Source organism: Sarcophilus harrisii, chromosome 3 (assembly GCF_902635505.1).
Source record: "Sarcophilus harrisii chromosome 3, mSarHar1.11, whole genome shotgun sequence".
In the NCBI taxonomy this organism is placed as follows: domain Eukaryota; kingdom Metazoa; phylum Chordata; class Mammalia; order Dasyuromorphia; family Dasyuridae; genus Sarcophilus; species Sarcophilus harrisii.
The window spans coordinates 166,087,651-166,108,519 of NC_045428.1; the positions used below are offsets into that span (position 1 = coordinate 166,087,651).

General features: G+C 33.9%; 1 protein-coding gene across 1 annotated transcript in view; it reads left to right on the plus strand.

Moving 5' to 3' along the window:
• PROZ (protein Z, vitamin K dependent plasma glycoprotein) overlaps window positions 1-19,347 on the plus strand; it is a 30,490-nt gene extending 11,143 nt beyond the window's left edge. The window contains exons 5-8 of the mRNA XM_003765726.4: window positions 9,773-9,904; window positions 10,635-10,720; window positions 13,109-13,226; window positions 18,236-19,347. Of these exons, the coding sequence (XP_003765774.2) occupies window positions 9,773-9,904; window positions 10,635-10,720; window positions 13,109-13,226; window positions 18,236-18,750 (851 nt within the window). The 3' untranslated portion in view covers window positions 18,751-19,347. The remainder of the gene's footprint in view (window positions 1-9,772; window positions 9,905-10,634; window positions 10,721-13,108; window positions 13,227-18,235) is intronic.
• The last annotated feature ends 1,522 nt before the right edge of the window (window positions 19,348-20,869 follow it).

Consider the following 20,869-nt stretch of genomic DNA (forward strand, 5'->3'; position numbering starts at 1 on the left):
TCCATGATATCTAGTTTCAAAGATAAACTATTTTGACATTTAAATCTTTTCATGACCTGGTTCTTACTCTACAATCCAGTTGTACTTGTGTTTCACATACATAATTCTCACCTATGAACTTTTACAATGGCTTTCCCCATGCCTCTAAAGTTCTTTCTCCTCACTTTATCTTTTTAGAATCTCTGGCTCTGGCTTTCTTCAGGACAAAAGTTCAATCTCCACTTAGCACTGAAGACCTTTTCCTGGGTCCCCAACTCTTGTTACCTTTTTTTTTAAATTTACTTTTGCTGTCTCTCTTGTATGTGCGTATTTATTATATGTTTTCTCCTCCATTAGAATGTAAGTAGGTGCATGGGTTTTCTCTCTCTCCTTTCTTCCTCTCCTCCCTGCTTCCCTCCTTTTTCTTTCTTTCTTTTTTCTTTCAAGGAAGGAAGGATGGAAGGAATGAAAGAAGGATGAAAGGAAGGAAGGAAGGAAGGAAGGAAGGAAGGAAGGAAGGAAGGAAGGAAGGAAGGAAGGAAGGAAGGAAGGAAGGAAGGAGAGAGGGATGGAGGGAGGAGAGAGGGAAGAAGAAAGGAGGGGGAAGAAAGAAAGAAGGAAAGAAAGAAAGAAAGAAAGAAAGAAAGAAAGAAAGAAAGAAAGAAAGAAAGAAAGAAAGAAAGAGAAAGAGAGAAAGAAAGAAAGAAAGAAAGAAAGAAAGAAAGAAAGAAAGAAAGAAAGAAAGAAAGAAAGAAAGAAAGAGAAAGAGAGAAAGAAAGAAAGAAAGAAAAGGAAGGAAGGAAGGAAGGAAGGAAGGAAGGAAGGAAGGAAGGAAGGAAGGAAGGAAGGAAGGAAGGAGAGAGGGATGGAGGGAGGAGAGAGGGAAGGAAAGAAAGAGAAAGAGAGAAAGAAAGAAAGAAAGAAAAGGAAGGAAGGAAGGAAGGAAGGAAGGAAGGAAGGAAGGAAGGAAGGAAGAGGAAGAGAAAGAGAGAAAAGAAAAGGAAAAAAAGCAAAAGAAATGTAGGAAATAAAAACCTTTAGCATTGTGCTACCAGACAGAGGTGCTTAATCCAGGGCTATGAATCTGATTTTTTAAAAATATATTTTGATAATTACATTTCAATAACACTGGCAGAAAGGCAACAAGCATCTATTAAGAATATATATTGGAGGGCACTGTGCTAAGCACTGTGGAAACAAATACAAGTTTAAAAAAAGTTTGCCCTCAAGGAGCTTACATTCTATTGGGGGACATAACACATGAAAAGGGATAAAATAAGGTTATAAAAGCATCACTTCATTATAGAGAAAGTCCAGTTGAAGATAGATAATTTATCATCTATTTAATCAGCACAATTGCCTGATTTCCTCAAACTCCATTCTGATGCATTTGAATAGTTGTAGAGAAAAACAGATGGTGAGAATAATCCAAGGCTAGAGTTCAACAAGAGTTGAGCAGCAATAGGATTAGTGATGAGTACATGAGAGTAGAGACCAGTATAATGGTAAATTGGTTAAATATAAGATCTGTTGGGAAAGGAGGTAAGAAAAATTATAGACAAGCAGTATTTACTCAGAGGATGGAGGAATAGGAGGTTGCTTTGAGGGTGAGGAATAAATAAATGCTAGGGGGAATGAAGAATAGGGAAAAGATGGAATATAAGGAGGCAATTGTAGACAAGAAGATTCTCAGATTTTCTGTTCAAAAAAGTGAGTAATTGTGACATTATTGCTGAATAACTGAGGTAGAATGTAATGGTACTTGAGGAGATGGAAGAACTGTTAGGGAGATCCCTAATCTAATTTAAGTGCATAGGAACTCAGTGGCAGAAGTGAACCTATTTCTTCCATTAGAGAGTTTAAAAGCATTCATTTCCTTTTAGAAAATAAGATTCTTTGAACAATATGAAAACGATATAAGTAAAAGTGATATCAAGGGGCAGTAAGATGGCAAAGTAGATAGAAGAATATCTGAAGTCAAGACTTGAAGTCAAGAGGACCTAAGTTCAAATGTGATCTTAGACACTTAACACTTACTAACTGTGTGATTCTAGGCAAGTCACTTAACCCCAATTACTTAGCAAAAAAAAAAAAAAAGATGAGCTATATTAAGACAAAATTATTATCTTCACAACAGAACTACAAACAATTAATAATAATGAATACTAGCATGTCCTGGATATCTTTTAGCAACACCTTCCTTGTTTTGGATGTTAACTTCTGTTCATAGATTATAAAGTTACATAAAATATAAGGCAAATTATTTTTCATTATAAGTAATATATTTTAGTAGTCTGACCCTCTTAGAAAGGAGAGCTACTTTGGCATAAGGATTTTCTATAACATTTACAATGACTACAATGGGAGTGCTCACTGTGAAATAAAGGTCACTCTGAATGCAGCAAGAAGGCATAGTAAACTGCTCATCTTTGTATGAAAGAATAAAAAGAAATTATCTTATATAACCCCAGTGAGTGTTATTGTGAAGGCAGAGGTGGCCAAGTGGTATTTGAGCCTTTTTTGTTCTTCCTCTCATCTAAAAGCAAAGCTGTTATGATTCCCAAGTTCCATTTATCTTTTCCCTGGACATTGGTTTAGGACATGACTGTTTCTTGAGTCTCTCTCCTCTCTTCTGGGCTTTCTTTGTCTCAGAAGATTTAATCAGTCGCATACCTGTAGAACCACTTGCTTACTTTTAATCTAAACATCTTTTAATTTAAAATTTTTAGATTTTTGAAGTTTAAAAAAAAATTTAAGTTAATTTTCTTAATTTTTTAAAGTGTCTGGAGGTAATTTAAGAATTCTCAGGTTTTCCCAATCTCTTTTCTGGTTATTTTATGGATGTATATCTATATCTATATATATCAGATGAAAAAATATTAATATAATAGTTCAGAGCCTTCAGTTAGGAAAATTTTTTAAATTTGTTTTTTTGCTTTAATTTAGAATTTGTGAATTTCAACCTAGCTTTTCTCCTTTCCCCAGAATGAACTAAGTATATAAAACAAGTCTTTATTCCCAAATCTGGTTTCTTTATATATGAAGCAAGATCAGGATACAAGTAGTGTTCAGGGAAAAGCAGTGAAAAAAGTATATAATAGCAGCTGTTACTGGAGAGAGGAAGTTGGGGAAAGTAGATTTTTTTGGAATTTTCTATCAGCTGCTTTGGTATACTTTGTTCTAGCCAGCAGGAATTTTGTAATCCATCTCAATCTCTTGTTTCCCTGCTACATGTAGCTTATATTTCCTTTATTTCTTCTTTGACCATATTCCCTGGTGCTGTTCCAGTTCATTTTGGTTAAGTTCCAGATGAGATTGGGAATACCATCTCATCCACTGCTGCTACTCTTGTTTAATTTATGCTATCCTTACTCCTTCCTCTCTGTTCTTTTGAATAAAGTTTACATATTTTTCAAAGATCCTGGATGTGACTTAAATCTGCCTTCTGGCTCAAAGACTGTGATAGTCCAAATCACATTCCAGGCTGAGAGGAAATCCATATCCTTCTGAACCACAAATATCAGAATGCCAGTCAGTCCCCACCCCTCTATTACACTGAAATTTATGTTGTACATCTTTAGTATGTTGCAGAATCATTGTACCCTTGGTTATAAAATGGGAGGCTTGGACAGATGGTTTCTGAACCATCTTTTTGATGTAAACATTTTAAGTCTATGACCTAAATTCAAAACATCGTGTTGTAGTAGATATAAAAGTCTGCTTTGGAGTCAAGAAAATGTGGGTTGCATCATGTCCTGCTTTGGACACATAATTACTCTGTGACTATGGGCATATCACTTAATCTCTCAGAACACTGTGAACCAATTTGAAATCATAATTTGTAGAGCGATTGCTGATATGGGTTGACAAAGGTGATTTCCTTGCTGAGAATTCCCTCTGTCAAAAAATTACAGGTGTGGAATAAATAAGATTATCTGAGTAATGACTCATGCAGAGGAAGAATATCACTTTGAATGATGATGTCATTAAAAGTAGCTCATTTTTCATGGTGCCTTTTTTTTTTTTTTAAGAAGGCTGTTCATTGATTATGTGTCCCATGAAGGTCTATGATTTTTATTCATTTATAATTTTACTTTTAGGTGGGGACCAGGCTAAAGGAATGGGGAAAAAAAATGAGTAACTGAATTCAGATTTGTAGATATTTATATAATCCTAAATGAAATGAGGAAACAAGGAATGAAAGGACAAAAGAAAGTATACAGGTATACTTTGGGGTTTATGTTAAAATACAGAAATGAAGATTCTTTGTCATTTTTGGAGAGAGCAAATATACTATTTGCCTAAGCTTAGGCTCATTAGTTGCTGTGATTGCTAGTATTACATATAATCTGATTTGTTATTATTTTATTACTAAAATGATTTTTAGGCAGCTAGGTGGTATAGCAGATAGAGTACTGAGTTCAAATATGGCCTCAGACAATTATTAACTGTGTAACCCTGCATAACTCACTTAACTTGCCTTAGTTTCCTCATCTGTAAAATGAGCTGAAGAAGGAAATAGCAAACCACTCCAGTATCTTTGTCTAGAAAACCCCAGCTGGAGTCACAAAGAGTTGGACATGACTGAAACAACTGAACAATATAACAACAAAACTTATTTTCAGCCTGTTTGACCTTTCAATAGCATTCCATATTGTTCTGTATACTTTTCCCTACTGTGACACTAGGAAATGTGGTAGAATAGAAAGAGCATGGACCATGAATTCAAGTCTTGGTTCTGTGTCATTTACTTGCTAATTTTGTGCCTGTGCAAGTCAGTGGTACTTTCTAAACCTCATCTGAAAAATGGAAATAAAAATGCTGGGGCTATTTTCTTTACTGTTAGTAAAGTATTTTATAAACCCTAAGTATTATATATACAATTAGGAACTTCAAAAAAAATTGAGGAATTTTAATAATGATAACTGGTATTTATCTTATGCTTTAAAATTTGCAAAGTGCTCTACATATGTTATCTCATTTGTTCATCACACCTACCCTGTGAAAGTGTAATTATGGATAAGGAAATGAAGCCAATGATTTGTTCAGGGCCACAAAACTAGGGAGTATCTAAGAACATAATTGAATTCAAATTTTCCTGACTTTCTGTTTTCAGATAAAGTACTTTTTTTCACTCCACCATTTATGTTATTGTGTACTGGAATACACAAAGAGAAAAGTTTAGGAATTCTAAGCCTTGGAAATCTCTTTTCCCTAGAAATTTTAGACTGAGAATAGTGGGTCTAGGCAAAAAATAAATATTGAATACATTCTCAGTTATTTAACTCTCCCAATATTTCTATTAAAAGTACATTATCACAATCCATATCAAATTGCTTGGGTTCTCAAGGACAGAAAAGGGGAAAGAAGGGAAAAAATTTGGAACTCAAAATTTTTTAAAAAGCAAATGTTCAAAATTATTTTTTACAATTAATTAGAAAAATCTATAAGTTTTCACTTTAAAAGTAGTTGATTTTATCTTATTTTTAAATTTTATTTATTTAATATTTTTCCCATTTACATTTATAACACTTTTTTTATTTGTTTTTAAAACTTTTGAGTTCCAGATTCTCTTCCTTATTCCTACTCCTAGCCCCCATTAAGAAATCTTCTATAAAGTTAAGCAAAACATTTCCATAAAAGTCATATTGTGAAAGAAAACATAAATCTCCTACTTTAATTTTTAAAAAATTCAAGAAAGATAAAGGTAAAAACACAGAAAGAAAAACAAAGAGAGAGAGAGAGAATGCTTCACTCTGTATTCAGACACAATAAGTTTCTTCTCTGAGTATGGGAAGGATTTTTCCTAAGTCCTTCAGAGTAGTAGTGGATGATTATACTGCTGAGAATAGCAAATTTATTCACAGCTGTTCATGCCAGGACATTGCTATTATTTTGTATACAGTACGTTTTACTTTTCTTGAGTTCTTTGGAGGACTTTCCAAGTTTGTTTGTTTGTTTTTTTCTGAGAGCATCCTGCACATCATTTCCCATAAAATGATAATATTCCGTGACAATCACATAGTACAATTTATTCAGCTATTCCCCAAATGATGGACATCCCCTTGATTTCCATTTTTTTACCCTGAGAAAAGAGCTGTTACAAATATTTTTGAACATATAGATCCTTTCCCTTTTTTTTTTTTTTTTTTTTGAAATCTTTTTTGATATTCATGCCTGGTAGTGGTATTGTGGTCAAATGATATGCATGAGATCATTTCTTCTGATCATTTATCAACTGGGGAATAGCTCTTTTTTTTTTTTTTTATAAATCTGACTCATTTCTCTCTACATTTGAGAAATGAGGCGTATCAGAGAAACTTGCTTCAAAATTCCTTTTTATAATTACTATTGCAGTCAATAACTATAGCAATCTAGTGTTTGAGAAACCCAAAGACCCCAGCTTTTGGGATAAGAATTCACTATTTAACAAAAATTGCTGGGAAAATTGGAAATTAGTATGGCAGAAACTAGGCACTGACCCATACTTAACACTGTACACCAAGATAAGATCAAAATGAGTTCATGATCTAGGCATAAAGAATAAGATTATAATAAATTAAAAGAACATAGGATAGTTTACCTCTCAGACCTGTGAAGGAGAAAGGTTGTGACCAGAGAAGGATTTGAGATCATTATTGATCACAAAATAGAATTTTTTATATCAAGTTAAAAAGTTTTTATACAAACAAAATTAATTCAGACAAGATTAGAAGGGAAGCAATAAACTGGGAAAACATTTTTCAGCCAAAGGTACTGATAAAAGCCTCATTTCCAAAATATATAGAGAACTGACTAATTTATAAGAAATCAAGCCATTCTCCAATTGATAAATGGTCCAAGGATATGAACAGACAATTTTCAGATGAAGAAATTGAAACTTTCTAGCCATATGAAAAGATGCTCCAAATTACTATAGACCAAAGAAATGCAAATTAAGACAACTCTGAGATACCACTACACACCTCTCAGATTGGCTAAGATGGCAGGAAAAGATAATGACCAGTGGTGGAGGGGATGTGGGAAAACTGGGATACTGATACATTGTTGGTGGAACTGTAAACAGATCCAACCATTCTGGAGAGCGATTCGGAACTATGTTCAAAAAGTTATCAAACTGTCCATACCCTTTGATCCAGCAGTATTTCTACTGGGATTATATCTCAAAGAGATCTTTAAAAAGGGAAAGGGACTTGTATGTGCAAAAATGTTTGTGGCAGCCCTCTATCTAGTGGCTAGAAGCTGGAAATTGAATGGATGCCAATCAATTGGAAAATGGCTGAATAAATTGTGGTATATGAATGTCATGGAATATTATTGTTCTGTAAGAAATGACCAGCAGAATGAATACAGAGAGAGCTTGGAGAGACTTACATGAACTGATGCTGAATGAAATGAGCAGAACCAGGAGATCATTATACACTTCAACAACAATACTATATGATGATCAAATCTGATGGAAGAGGCTCTCTTCAGCAATGAGATGATTCAAACCAGTTCCAATTGTTAAGTAATAAAGAGAACCAGCTACACCTACTGAAAGAACTATGGGAAATGAGTGTGGATCAAATATAGCATTTCTATTCTATCTGTTATTGTTTGCTTGCATTTTTGTTTTTCTTCTCAGGTTATTTTTACATTCTTTCTAAATCCGATTTTTCTTGTGCAGTAAGATAACTGTATAAATATGTATACCTATAATTGTATTTAACATATACTTTAACATATTTAACTTGCATTGGACTACCTGCCATCTAGGGGATGAGGGGAAAAGTTGGAACAGAAGGTTTCGCAAGGGTCAGTGATGAAAAATTACCCATGTTTTGTAATGTTTTGTAAATAAAAAGTTATAATAAAAAAGAAAATAAAAAACTTTATATAATTACTATTGCTAACTATATTTTCCCCCATTTTTTCTATTCTTACTCTCCTTTTACCCTGTCCCTCCTCAAAAGTATTTTGCTATTGACCACTCCCCCCCCTCAATATTCTCTTTTGTCGCCCTTCCCCCTTCCATATCTTATTCTCTTCCTATTTTCTCTTATTTTTTTCCTAAATAAGATGAATTTCTATACCCATATTGAAAAATAAGTAATTTCCTCTTTGAGCCAATTTCGATGAAAGTAAGGTTTACTCACTCTCTCCTCCCCCTTTTCCCTCCACTGTAGAAGCTTTTTCTTGCCTCTTTTTTATGACAGATAACCATTTTATAGTTATTTTTTATGACAGATAACCATTGTATGACCATTCAACTTCTCCCTTTCCTTTTCTCTTAGGACATTCCTCTCTCATCCCTTAATATCATTTTTCTATATATTATGACTTTATATTCTATTCATACCTATGCTCTCTATATACTCCTTCAAACAGGGAGAATAATGTAAAAGTTCTAAACAGGTTATAAGTATCTTTGTCCCATGTAGTAATATAAACAGATAAAAACCTTATTAAGTCCCTTATGATATCACTTTCTGGATTACCTCCTCATTCTTCTCCTGAGTCCTGTATTTGAAAATCAAATTTTCCATTCAGCTCTGGTCTTTTTATCATAAATGCTTAAAAATCTTTTATTTCATTGAATTACCATCTTTTCCTCTGAAGAATTATATTTAGTTTTTCTATATAGATATATAAATATATGATTGTTGATTGTATTCTTTCTGGAATATCGTAATGCAAGCCCTCCAGGCCTCTAATATAGAAGCTGCTAAATTTTTTATTATCTTGACTGTGGCTTCACTATACTTGAATTGTTTCTTTTTTGGATGCTTGTAATATTTTCTACTTGACCTAGGAGTTCCAGAATTAGGCTGTAATATTCATGGAAATTTCCATTAGGAGATCTGATGATCTTCAAAGTTCTCTTTTGCTAGTAATTTGTTGCACTCCCAAAATTTGTGGGTTCTCCTGGTCCAAAGCTAATTCAGAGTATGGATTTGCTAATTAGTCTGAGGGTTGTAGAGAAGGTCAGAGAGAAATGTGTGTCATCTCCGCCATCTTGGTTCCATCCTCTTGAATCAGCTCCTTTAACTCTTTGTTAACGTAGGGCTCAGTTTCCAGGGTGGAGGGTGCTCTACCCCAAGCTTCAGGGGTTTTGTAAAGCTGTTTTCAGAGATCCTTCAAGGGACCTGCCCACACTCTTTTCTGTCCTGCAATTGTTAGGAGTGTCCCCATCCCACTGTAGCTGTAAGATCTAGTGAACTAAAGCAATAGAGTCCTGCTATACTGATACCCTGGGCTGGGACCAGGACTGCATTGCCACAGAACTTTTCTGCTGACCTTCCAAGTTGTCCTTGTTGTCTCTGGGCTGGGAGGTCTGGAAGCCACCAGTAGTGCCACTGATTCAGAGGCCCTTCGACCTGTTCTTGCTTTACTGATGTAGACTGGGCTGGGGCCAGCACTGCACTAACACACCCTGCAGGGGACTGTACACTGGACCTCACCATGCTGTCACAGACTTGGCTGCTGATTTTCTAAGTTACTTTCAGCTGGAAGATGTTCTACTCTGTCTTTTTTGGGTGTTCTGACATTCTAAAATTTGTAGAGTCATTATTTGAAGAAATCTGGAGTGATTTGGAGGAGAAGTTGGGCCAGTTCTTGCCTTTACTCCACCATCTTGGCTAACCTCTCTAGTTGTTGATTTTATATGTTCTGTGTGTCCTAAAAATGGTTATATGAAGATATAATAGGAAAATGTTAGAATGTCAAATCTGAGAAAATGGGCATAATGAGATTATAAATGAGATTTTCTTTTCCATGCTTACATTACTTTTTTGTGATTTTTCCATTTCAGCTAAAAATGAATGTCATTCCAAGAGAAGTGAAGGATGTGACCACTTTTGTCACCCAGGAGAGGAAATTTTTATGTGTAGTTGTGCAAAGGGTTATAAACTTGGAAAGGATCACAGATCATGTATTCCAAATGGTAAGTATACAAATCAAAGAGAAAAAAAAATGGACTCAATCAGACTTTAGTACTACAGGTTAAACCAGAGGTGTCAAACATGCAGCCCATAGGCCACATACAGCCCACAATATTCCTAAGCATGGCCTGAAGCAGATTACAATGGAGTTGGGAAATCACTAACAAAATAAACAAAAATACAATAAAATATAGATAACAATAATATTCCATTTTAAAACTAAGTCAGTATGTAACCTATAATGATTCTTGTGTATAGTTTAGCAGCCCTTGTTTTAATTTGAGTTTGATACCACAGGGTTAGATAATTTCTTATTTATATGTACCAAGGTTTTTCCCTTCTATTTTATAAATGATGATCTAAAAATTATGAAGTTTGACCCATTTCATTGTTAGGAAGAACTATCCTTCCTCACAGAAGGATACCAAGTCAGCAAACTTCAGCTTCATGATGGGGGAAAAAAGGGTGAAGTCCACCAAACTCTACTGATTATTACTGTTATTATATTTATTATGTGACAATATATTACATTACACTATGTCATATTATATAAATTATAAATTCCTTGAAGTTTTATGATTAATATTGTCTAAATCCTATGAAAGAATGAGTTAAAACCAACATTAGATTTTAAATATTAATGAATAAATGTTTTATAACAACTTAAGAATTTACCTTTAATCCAGATTTCAGTGACTTTTCTTTATGTTTTTCATGTTCTTCTTACTGAAGAACAGTGTGCATGTGGAATTCTCAGTTCTAAAAGTAATGTGACATTGAAGGATGACCAACTGACTCTCCAAAATTTTCCATGGCAGGTAAATGTAAAACCATTTTTAATAAACATTAAAGATTCTGTGTGTAGTTATGTGTGTATTCACATGTGTTGTTGCTGATCAGTCATTCTTCAACATGTACCACGCTGTGAAACCCATTTGGGATTTTCTTCTCAGAAATACTGGAATGGTTGGCATTTCTTTCTCCCTTTCTGCTTCCCTTCTAATCTTGGCTGTATTGGGGTTCTTTGTGCAAAATCTTTTTAATTTAAAGTAACCAAATTTTTCTATTTTGCATTTCATAATCATCTGTAGTTGTTATTTGACTTTAAATTCCTTCCTTCTTCACAGATCTGAGAGGTAGACTATCCCTTGTTCTCCTAATTTGCTTGTAGTATCATCCTTCATATCTAAATCATGAACCCATTTCAACCTTATCTTGGTGTAGGATGTTAGATGTTGGTTAATGCCTGGCTTTTGCCATATGATTTTCCAGTTTTCCCAGCAATTTTTGTCAAATGGTGAATTCTTCTCCCGGAAGCTGGAATCTGGGTTTATCAAACATTAGTTTACTATAGTAATTAACTCTTGTGTCTTATGTACCTAACTTATTCCACTGATCCTTTACTTTATTGTTTAGCCAGTATCAGATAGTTTTGATGACCGCACTTTATAATATAGTTTTAATAGATCTTTTTTCTTTACTTCAAAAAAAGCATGTTGAGGCAATGTCCATATCACTTAAACTTTTGAGTGCTTTCCTCCCTTCAACTAAAACTTCCTCTAAATTCTGAGTTTGGTACCTTTCAGTGAATGTATTCTACCCAAGAATAAAATAAAGTAATATCCACTTAACATTTGTGAGTGACAAAAATGATGCTGGAATAAATTTTTGATGAGTCTCCATCTTTTAATATTGTCTGCAATCACAATGTCCTTTGGCTGTTCCTATACAATGTCAAGTGATTGTAGTTTGCCATGTGATAATGGTCTTTTAAATGCTTTGGGATTTTCCTATTTAATAAGATAGCAGTTTTTTCAATGTAGGGATGTGTACTGTATGACCAGTCAGTCAAGTAAGGTAGATGGATGTTCTATTTTGGCTTTCTTCCTACCTCTCTAATCTCTTTTACATGATTATTCTTCTTTTGATCATTCATTCTCTCTATATTTCTTCCCCCCCCCTTTTAGTATTATTTATTCCCATGACTTCAATGATTCCCTTCTATGAAGATGATTTATAATTCTATAGAGTCATAGAATTAAGAGATAAAAAGAGACTTAGAGTTCATCTAGCCCATGGTATTCTTTAACTGGGCTCCATAGGCCATCCCCCTCTCCAAAGCTTTCCTGAGTAGATTTTAGGGAGTCTGAATTTAGATGAGAAGAAAACTACATCTTTATTTATTTATAGAGAAACAATCAGGATCACATAGCTGGTAAATGTCTGAGGCCAGATTTGAACTCAGGTCCTCCTGACTCCAAGGCTGATGGTTTATCCCCTATGCCATCTAGCTGTCCCTTACATCTTTATTTCAATATAATTGGTTTCCGTTATAATCTTTTTTAAAATGTATCATTCTGAGAAATAATCCACATATTTCATCAAACTGCCAAAGAAGACCATGACCTTTGCTAAGTTAAAAACCTTAACTTAAGAATTTAGCCAAACCCCAAGTTTTATAATGACAATATGGTGATATAGCATGTGTGTAAATTGTGTATATATAGTTTTTTTAAAGGAAAAAAAAAGAACCACATAGAAAAATATCATCAATATTTTCAAAGACTTGGAAATTCTTGGTTATAGACATGTTTAATGAGCCAACTAGCATTTATTAAGTACCAACTATGTTCTATTTTCTTTCTTATATTGTTATGATTAAAAAGCAAGGCCACTGAATTTCATTATCTTCTCTAAGAAATTGCATTTTTCTACATTTGAAGATAATTGTAGAAAGTAAAAATCATTTTAAATTAAAATACCACTTGAATTTTTAATGTTTTTTTTTTCTCCCTCAACTGAGAATTTGGTAACTTTCCGTGAATATACTTACCGTAGAATAAAAAAGGCAATATCTACTGAATATTTGTAAGTGACAAAAATGATACTGGACTAAATTTTTGACACTCCCCCCATTATCCTATTTATTATAACTACATTGATTTTAATATTGGCTGCACCTTAAAAATGTCATTTTTGAAAAGAAAAATATGGATCACAGTTTTAAAATCAAGAGTTCAAGGCCAATCTTCTAATTTTACATGCGAAGAAATGAGGTCTGAAGGGGGCTAAATAATTGGCTAGAGTAAGCAAATGTCTGAGTCAAGTGCAGACATTGTCTCAAAGTTGCAGGGAGGAAAAAATGAAATCTTTAATATATATTGTAGCTAATAGTCTTTACTAAATAACCATGTCTTTTTTTAAAGGTCAAATTAACAAATTCACAAGGAAAGGACTTCTGTGGTGGTGTTATAGTACAGAAAAATTTTGTGTTGACCACAGCAAAATGTTCACTGCTATATGGAAACATCAGCGTGAAGCTAAGTAAGTAATTATTACTCTCACTCCATCAATTTTTACAAGTACTTTTTGAAAGTAAAATTTTTGAATAAAATTAATTTGTAGTAATAAAAGGTTTATAATCTCAAGGCAAATAATTTTTAAAGGCAGAATGAAGGGAGCAAATAGTGCTTCAAGACAAAATTATATTATATTATAAGCAATCATCAAAACTATTTGGTCTGATTTTTAAAATAGAAAAATAATAGAAATAAAAATAGAAGAGATTAAATAAGAAGAATAAGAAATAACTGAACTCAAGAAACCAGTGATGGATAAATTCAAGAGCATAAACTGAAATGGGGAAGAACTCCCTATTTAACAAGACTTCTGGGGAAAACTTACATTGTTTGACAGAAACAAAGTTTAGACCAACAACTTATATCACGTAGTACAATAAACAAAAAATGAAAAATGGAGATAAAAGTTTAATATCTTTGTGACAAAAAAAAAATTAGAAAGAGAATGAAATCAATTATCTTTCATAACTCTGTCTGGGACAGAGTTCTTTATTATTTTATTGTTGGGATTTGGAATATACTTTCATAGGATAGTAATAGCTTATATTTCTGGCCTCAGACACAACACTTAGCTGTATGACCTTGGGCAAGTCCAATTACCTTGCAAAAATAAATATAACCATTTATATCTGTTATATATCTAATCATAGTGATATATGGTATAAGATACTGGTCTGACCCTAATTTCTTCCAGAATGCTTTCTAGTTTTTTTAGCAATGCTTGTTGAATATGAACTCTTCACAGTAATTGTTATCTTGGGTCTTATGGGTCTTGACAAATGATGAGCAAAGATAATGTTGAAGAGGCAGCATAAAAACAGGTCTATATACACTTTTATTGGAGATGTGGATTAGTCCAAAAATTCTTGAAAACAATTAAGAACTTTACTAAAAAAGTGGCTAAAATGCCTTATCCTTTAACCCAGAAATTCTACCACTACGTGGATACACTAAGGAGAACAAATGTAGAAAGAAAAGTCCCATGTACATCAAAATAAGGTCCCATTTACACCAAAATATTCATAACAGAAATTTTTTTGTCAAGTCAACAAGAATTTATTAATCCCATATTATATTCCAGGCCTTATCCTCTGAGTTGGGGATATAAAAACAATCCCTGCCCTCAAAGAGTTTATATTCTATCTAATAGAGAAAAACAAGACACAAAAGGAGGCTGAGAAGTAGAAGAGGATATCTGGTACTTGGAAGGGACAAAGTGGAGAAAGAAGTCCTTTTTTGTTTTATGCATAGGAAAATGCCCATTTTATTTGGTGTTCATTGAATTCAGGTAGGTGTCATTGTAAACAGAGTGCCTAGCTCAGAGTGAGGAAGACTCATCTTCCTAAATTTGAAATCTGGTCTCAGACACTAGCTGTATGACCCTGGGCAAGTTACTTAACTGCCTCAATTTCCTCATCTATAAAATGAGCACTAGAAGGAAATGGCAAACCATTCCAATGTCTTTGCCAAGAAAAACCCAAATAAGATTATGAAGTAAGCCATAACTGAAAATAACTGAACAAAAAAGTACAGGAAAAAAATAAATAGAAGAAAATTTTATGCCATCATAAAGTTAGATGGTAATATAACATCATTTAACATTGGGAGACATCCTTAAGTCACTATACATTTTTTGTTGTTGCTAAATTTTTTTCAGTTGTCAAGCATTTAATTTTTCCCTCCTACTTTCCTTACCACTGAAAATAAAAACAAAAACAAAACCCTTATGCAAATAAACATAATCAAGCAAAACAAATTCTCATGTTAGCCATGTCTACAAATGAGTGTCTCATTTGATTAATCAATTTATTGTTCAGTAAGTAGACAGCATTTATCATTACTGATTCTCTGACATAATGATGGATCATTGCATCGATCACTTTTCTTAAGTCTTTCAAAACTGCCAATTTTTACAATCTTAATGTTATTTTATAAATTGTTCTCCAGGGTCTTCTCTCAAGGACTTAGCATAAGTTTATATGTCTGAATTTTCCTCATTTCTTATAGCACAATAGAATTCCATTAAATTCATAAACCATATTATTTTCCAGTATTACCCAACTGATAAATACTGGTTTAGCTTCCAATTCTTTGACACAAAACAAAAAACTGGTACAAGTATTTTTGTACAAATAGGACTTTTCTCTTTTCCTTTGAATTCTTTAAGGAATAAATCCAATAGTATCACAGGGTCAAAAGACATGCACAATTTAGTAATTTATTTGAAAGAGTTCCAGATTGCTTTCCAGGATGGCTGAATTAATTCATAGCTCCATGTTGAAACAACAATGCATTAAAGCACTTTTTTTCTATAGCCTTGATAACGTCATTTTCTATTTTTGTCAGCTTTGCCAGTTTAATAAATATAGACAGAGGCAACTTGGTAGCATAATGCTGTGCCTGAAATCAGGAAGCTCTGATTCAAGTCTAGTCTCAGAGCCTCGCTGTGTGACCATGCACACTTAATCTGTTTAACTCAGTTTCCTGAATTGTAAAGTGATAATAACAGCACCTAATCTCAAGACTATAGTGAGGATTACATGAAATACCACATAATGGGTACTATATAAATATTGATTCTTCCCCACCCCCATTCTCTGAAAACTGCACATGCATTTTTTGACCACTTCTCAATTGGCAACTGGCTCCTATTCTTACAAATTTGAATACTTTGGAAATGAGGCTTTATCAAAAAAAAAACTTGCTATAAAAGTTTTTCCCAGTTAATTTTCATCCTAATCTTAGCCACACTGGATTTGTTTATCCCAAAAAAATTTTTTAACTTTATATAATCAAGATGGTCTATTGATAATCTGCAAGATTATCTTTCTTGCTCCTCTAATTTATTTATGATATGACCTTTTCTATATGGGTCACAAATCTTTTTGGAGCCTATCTTGGGAAATGATCTGTGCTGTTGGTTACAAAACTTATCTCTACTTATCTAGAAGCAGTGTGGTCCAAGAGGGCCTTAAAACTGAGGTCTCTAGGTAACCTGAATCAGGGCCAGATTGAAAGGAAATGAATATAGAAAGAATTCTTTTCAGAAACTCAAAGAGGACAGAAACATCTCTAAATGGGGTAATTGTCAAAGATACGGTTTTGTACAGTTTTTGGAAACTGTCCATAGTCTAACAGTCAGATCTAAACAAACTTAAACAGACTAGCTACTCTTCCCTGTTGCAGAATTCTAACTAGTGAGCTCATTGACTTCTTAGTGCTGATGTTGTGAACTCAAGCTCTTTGGAGTAAAGTGATCATTTATTCAAACAAAGGGAGGATCTAGTTCTGAACCTTTTTTTTTTAGGAACATATACGGCCTCCATGAACTTTGTACCCTTCTAGCCATGTGGTACAATAGATTCAAAGGTGGATTTGTCAGGAAGTTCTAAATACAAATTTAGCCATAGTAGTTGTGGGATCTTGGGCAAGTCACTCTACTTCTCAGGGTTGTTGTAAGGATCAAATGAAATAACATATGTCAAGTGCTCTGCAAACCTTAAAATGTCATATAATTTCTAGTTATTATTGTTATTATTTTAAATTTTGATGTCATGTAAGGTCTGGAAAATTCCATGAACTTGGAAAGGCTTTAAATACATTTCTAGTGGCTTGCTTGAGAATCTGCTACTTGAGAAGAGGCTTAGCTAAATAAAAAGAGAGAAGCACATCCAATATCACTAAATGATGTATTTTTGAGGAGCCCAATGATGAAGTCACATAAGTGTTAGACCTGGAATAAAGGGACCTGAATTAAAATCATAATTCTGCCAAAACTGAATGTTGTGAAATTTTAGAGAATAAGTATGGTTAAAAAGAAATGAGAAGTAGATCACTGACCCTGAAGTCAGGAGGAACTGAATTTAAATCTGGCCTCAGACACTTAATACTTCCTAGCTGTGTGACCCTGGTCAAGTCACTTAACCCTAATTGCCTCAGGGGAAAAAAATGATAAAAGATAAAAGAAAAAAAAGAGATGAGAAGATCCTTCCACCTCACTCCTTTACAGTGGTAGGAAGTCCACAACTTTATGTACTTTATGTACATTTTCAGGATTTTCCAATATATTGATTTGATCTGATTTTTTTCCTCTTCTTTTTCTTCTTAAAAACTTGTCATATGGGTTTGCTCATGGGAGAGGGAGAAGGAAGGATACTAGGGGAAAATATGACAGGAAAACCAAAACTCTTCAATAAAAATTAACTTTAAAAAATGTTCATTACACTTATCACATGTGTGAACTTTAAAAAATGTTCATTACACTTAACACATGTGTGACCTTAGGCATGTCACTTCATTTTACTTGGTCTCAGTTTCCCTATAAAATAATAGTGGGGGTCAGCAAGGTGGTGCAGTGGGTAGAGCACCGGCCCTTAAGTCAGGAGGACCCGAGTTCAAATCTGGTCTCAGACACTTAACACTTCCTAGCTGTATGACTCTGGGCAAGTCATTTAACTCCAATTGCCTCAGGGAAAAAATAATAGTGATAGGACTAGATGTCCCCTGAGGTGTCTCTCAGCTCTAACTCTGTGAGTCTTAAAAATTGACCCTTCAAATGTTATTTCTGAACCATCAATTTTCAGGTTATCCTGTTCATGTGCTTGTTCAGGCTTTGATTTTTTTTCCTCCCTGCTACATTTTATCACTCCAAAAATAAATTTCAGTGAAGAAGGGGTAAAACTGGCAAGTCTTTATTTTAAATTCTGATGGGGATGAGAAAGAAGAGAAGAGTTACAATACCAGATTTGAGTTTTTGCTAAATCATAATAGACCTCTATCCTGTTACTATGTATAAATGGGGGCCACAAGGTTAGGAGACTACTGACTGACTAGCCATAGATAAGTTTCTGAGGGTATTGTAGTATTGAAAATAGGATCACATAAGAAATAAGTTGTTTGTGATTGAATTCTCTTAGCTTTGGAAATTTTTAATATTTTTCTAAAGTGACCTGTGATTATGTCATTACTAAACAGGTGAAGATAGTGTATCAGGAGCCCCATTGGAGATAAAAATAAAAAAGAAGCATGTGCACATGAGGTACGATCAAGAAATGGGGCAGAACAATCTAGCACTGCTGGAACTTAATGAGCCCATTCAATGTCACAGCAATGGACTTCCTATCTGTATCCCTGAAAAGGATTTTGCAGAACATATTTTGATTCCAGAGAAAATGAACGTTGTCAGTGGCTGGCCATTCAATGGAACAGAACTGGGTGATTCATTGATTGATTTGCCCAGTGTACATTTTGATAATGAGAAATGTGAAGAAATACTCAATGTGACAATTACAACAAGGTTATTTTGTGAACAAAGCAAAGCATCAGTGGACTGGCAGTTGGTAGAGGGAAGTATCGTCATGGCTAAACACAAAGGTACTTGGTTTTTGATTGGTATTATGGTCTCTTTACCAACTGAAAATTTGGGACCACTATATCTTTTCACTAAAATTTCAAGATATTCAATATGGTTTGAACAAATAATGAAATAATGGAAAAAACAAGTGAATAGAATAAATTCTGTAGAAAATGTAAAATTTATAGCTGTGATCCCGAGTTGATCGTAAATTGGTAATATTGCTAAAGAATTTTATACTTGGAATACTCTTCTCCTCCCCAAATCCCATTTCTGCCTGGTGCTCATTCTTTACAGCCCAGATAATCAGCCAAATATGGTTTAACACAAAAAATAATCCCTTCTAACCAATCAGAAATTATCTTTCTGCAGACCTTACCCTCCAAGAGGCCAGGATGTATCTAATAGATGTTTTTATATCTGCGGTGTGGCACAACATGCTTTTTCATACTTAAAAATTTTTTTTGAACTGAACTAGCAAATATTGTAAAATAGATCCGAAATCTATCGTTTTAGAAAACTGTACAATACTTTATTTCTTTTTACTTTGCTTTACAATTCAGATGAAATCAAAAATTTTTAAAAAGTAGTAAAATTCAGACATCCCCTAAAATGAAATGTTTACTGATAACCACGCATAAAATATATATATAAACAATATTAAAGTACTTTTTAAAAAGTGACCTGTTTCAAATCCATAAATAGAAGAATAAAGCATATTTTTTCTCCTCCACTGAAGTCTATATTGATGTTTCACTGTGTGGCATGAAGGTGATCAAAAGCTGTGACAGTAGAACAGAAGCTTATCAATTCCACCAAAGTAAAAAATCTCTAAGAGTAGGCCTAGCAATAGATTACATGTCTATTATCTGAGGAACATGTTGACTAAATTTTAAGGGGGGAGTGATATATTACCAAAAGTTGCTCACTAAGTCATGATTTTTTTCCCCAAGTTACAGCAACTTTTGAAATTAAAGAAGGGTTATGATTAATGATCTGTATTAGTGGGAGAAACCATGGAGTTGTGAAGCATGAAAGCAAATACACATGTTGTTGACATGAGAGGTAGTATGGCGTATTGAATATGAAGCTTCCCCAAAGCCAAGAACTGGGTTTGAATTCCATCTTAAGTCACTGTGCTTCTCATTGTTCTAGGAAATTCTCTAGACTATAAGTTGCAGAAAAGGTACAGATCCACATTGATAGAAAAATTTCTTCACCCAAAGTTCCTCTACACCAGTGAAGTCCCAATCCCATCCCATGCCTGTAGACAATAAAGTGAATGAATGGAAAGCACAGATAAATCTAATTATGGAAAAAAAAAACAAAACTACTACTACTACTACTAGCTAACATGTGTATAACATGTTAAGGTTTGCAAAGGACTTCATATAAATTATCTCACTTGATTGTAATGAAGTACCCATTTTGTAAATGGGAAATTGATTATTAGAGAAGTTAAATGATTTGCCCCACACTCATGTGGCAAATAAGTGAAGCAGATTTCAAACTCAGGTCTTTTATTCAATTCATTGCATCAGAGGTTTCAAACAAGAAGCAAATGGCACTCCCAAGGACACAGAGATAAATATGTAACTGGGAAATATTCAGCAAAATAAAAATTCAATAAAACATACTGTCAGTATGTGATTTTCCAAAGCAATATGGATTCATGGGGATCCTTATCTTTAATGTGTCATGAGACGCACAAATCTTCAGTAGTGACTACTGCTGCTGCTGCTTGCAATACCATTCCTTCTAAGGATTCCATGCTTGATAATCTAGGCCTATGCTGGCATTAAAATCACCCAGAATGACAAGTTTGTCCTCTTCTGGCAGGTTAATGATGAGGGTCTCCAAGACTTCCTAATTTAAAAAAAATTTTTTTAATTAAATTTTTTTTAATCAGGGTTCATCTTCACATGGTGCTTTCCTGCAAGTTGCAGTCATATTGTCATGAGCTTGTTGTTCACTCCTTTCGGAGGCACACAAGCTTGTGGACTAGATTGGTCTTATTGTGAAACCTTCACTAGCTTCCCAACACGGCAGCTACCAAAAAAAAAAAATACACACATATAGCTCCAGTCGCAACTTCAGTAAGCTGGCTTTCATTTGCAAGTCTTGCTTCATTCAGGGCTGCAGTTTGGATATGATAATCTGCTGAATTCACTTGCAACAAGAACTGTTCATCTTTCAGATGTATTGTTTCTTGTCCCTAAGTATGCACACATTCCATATACCAATGGTGAATGGAA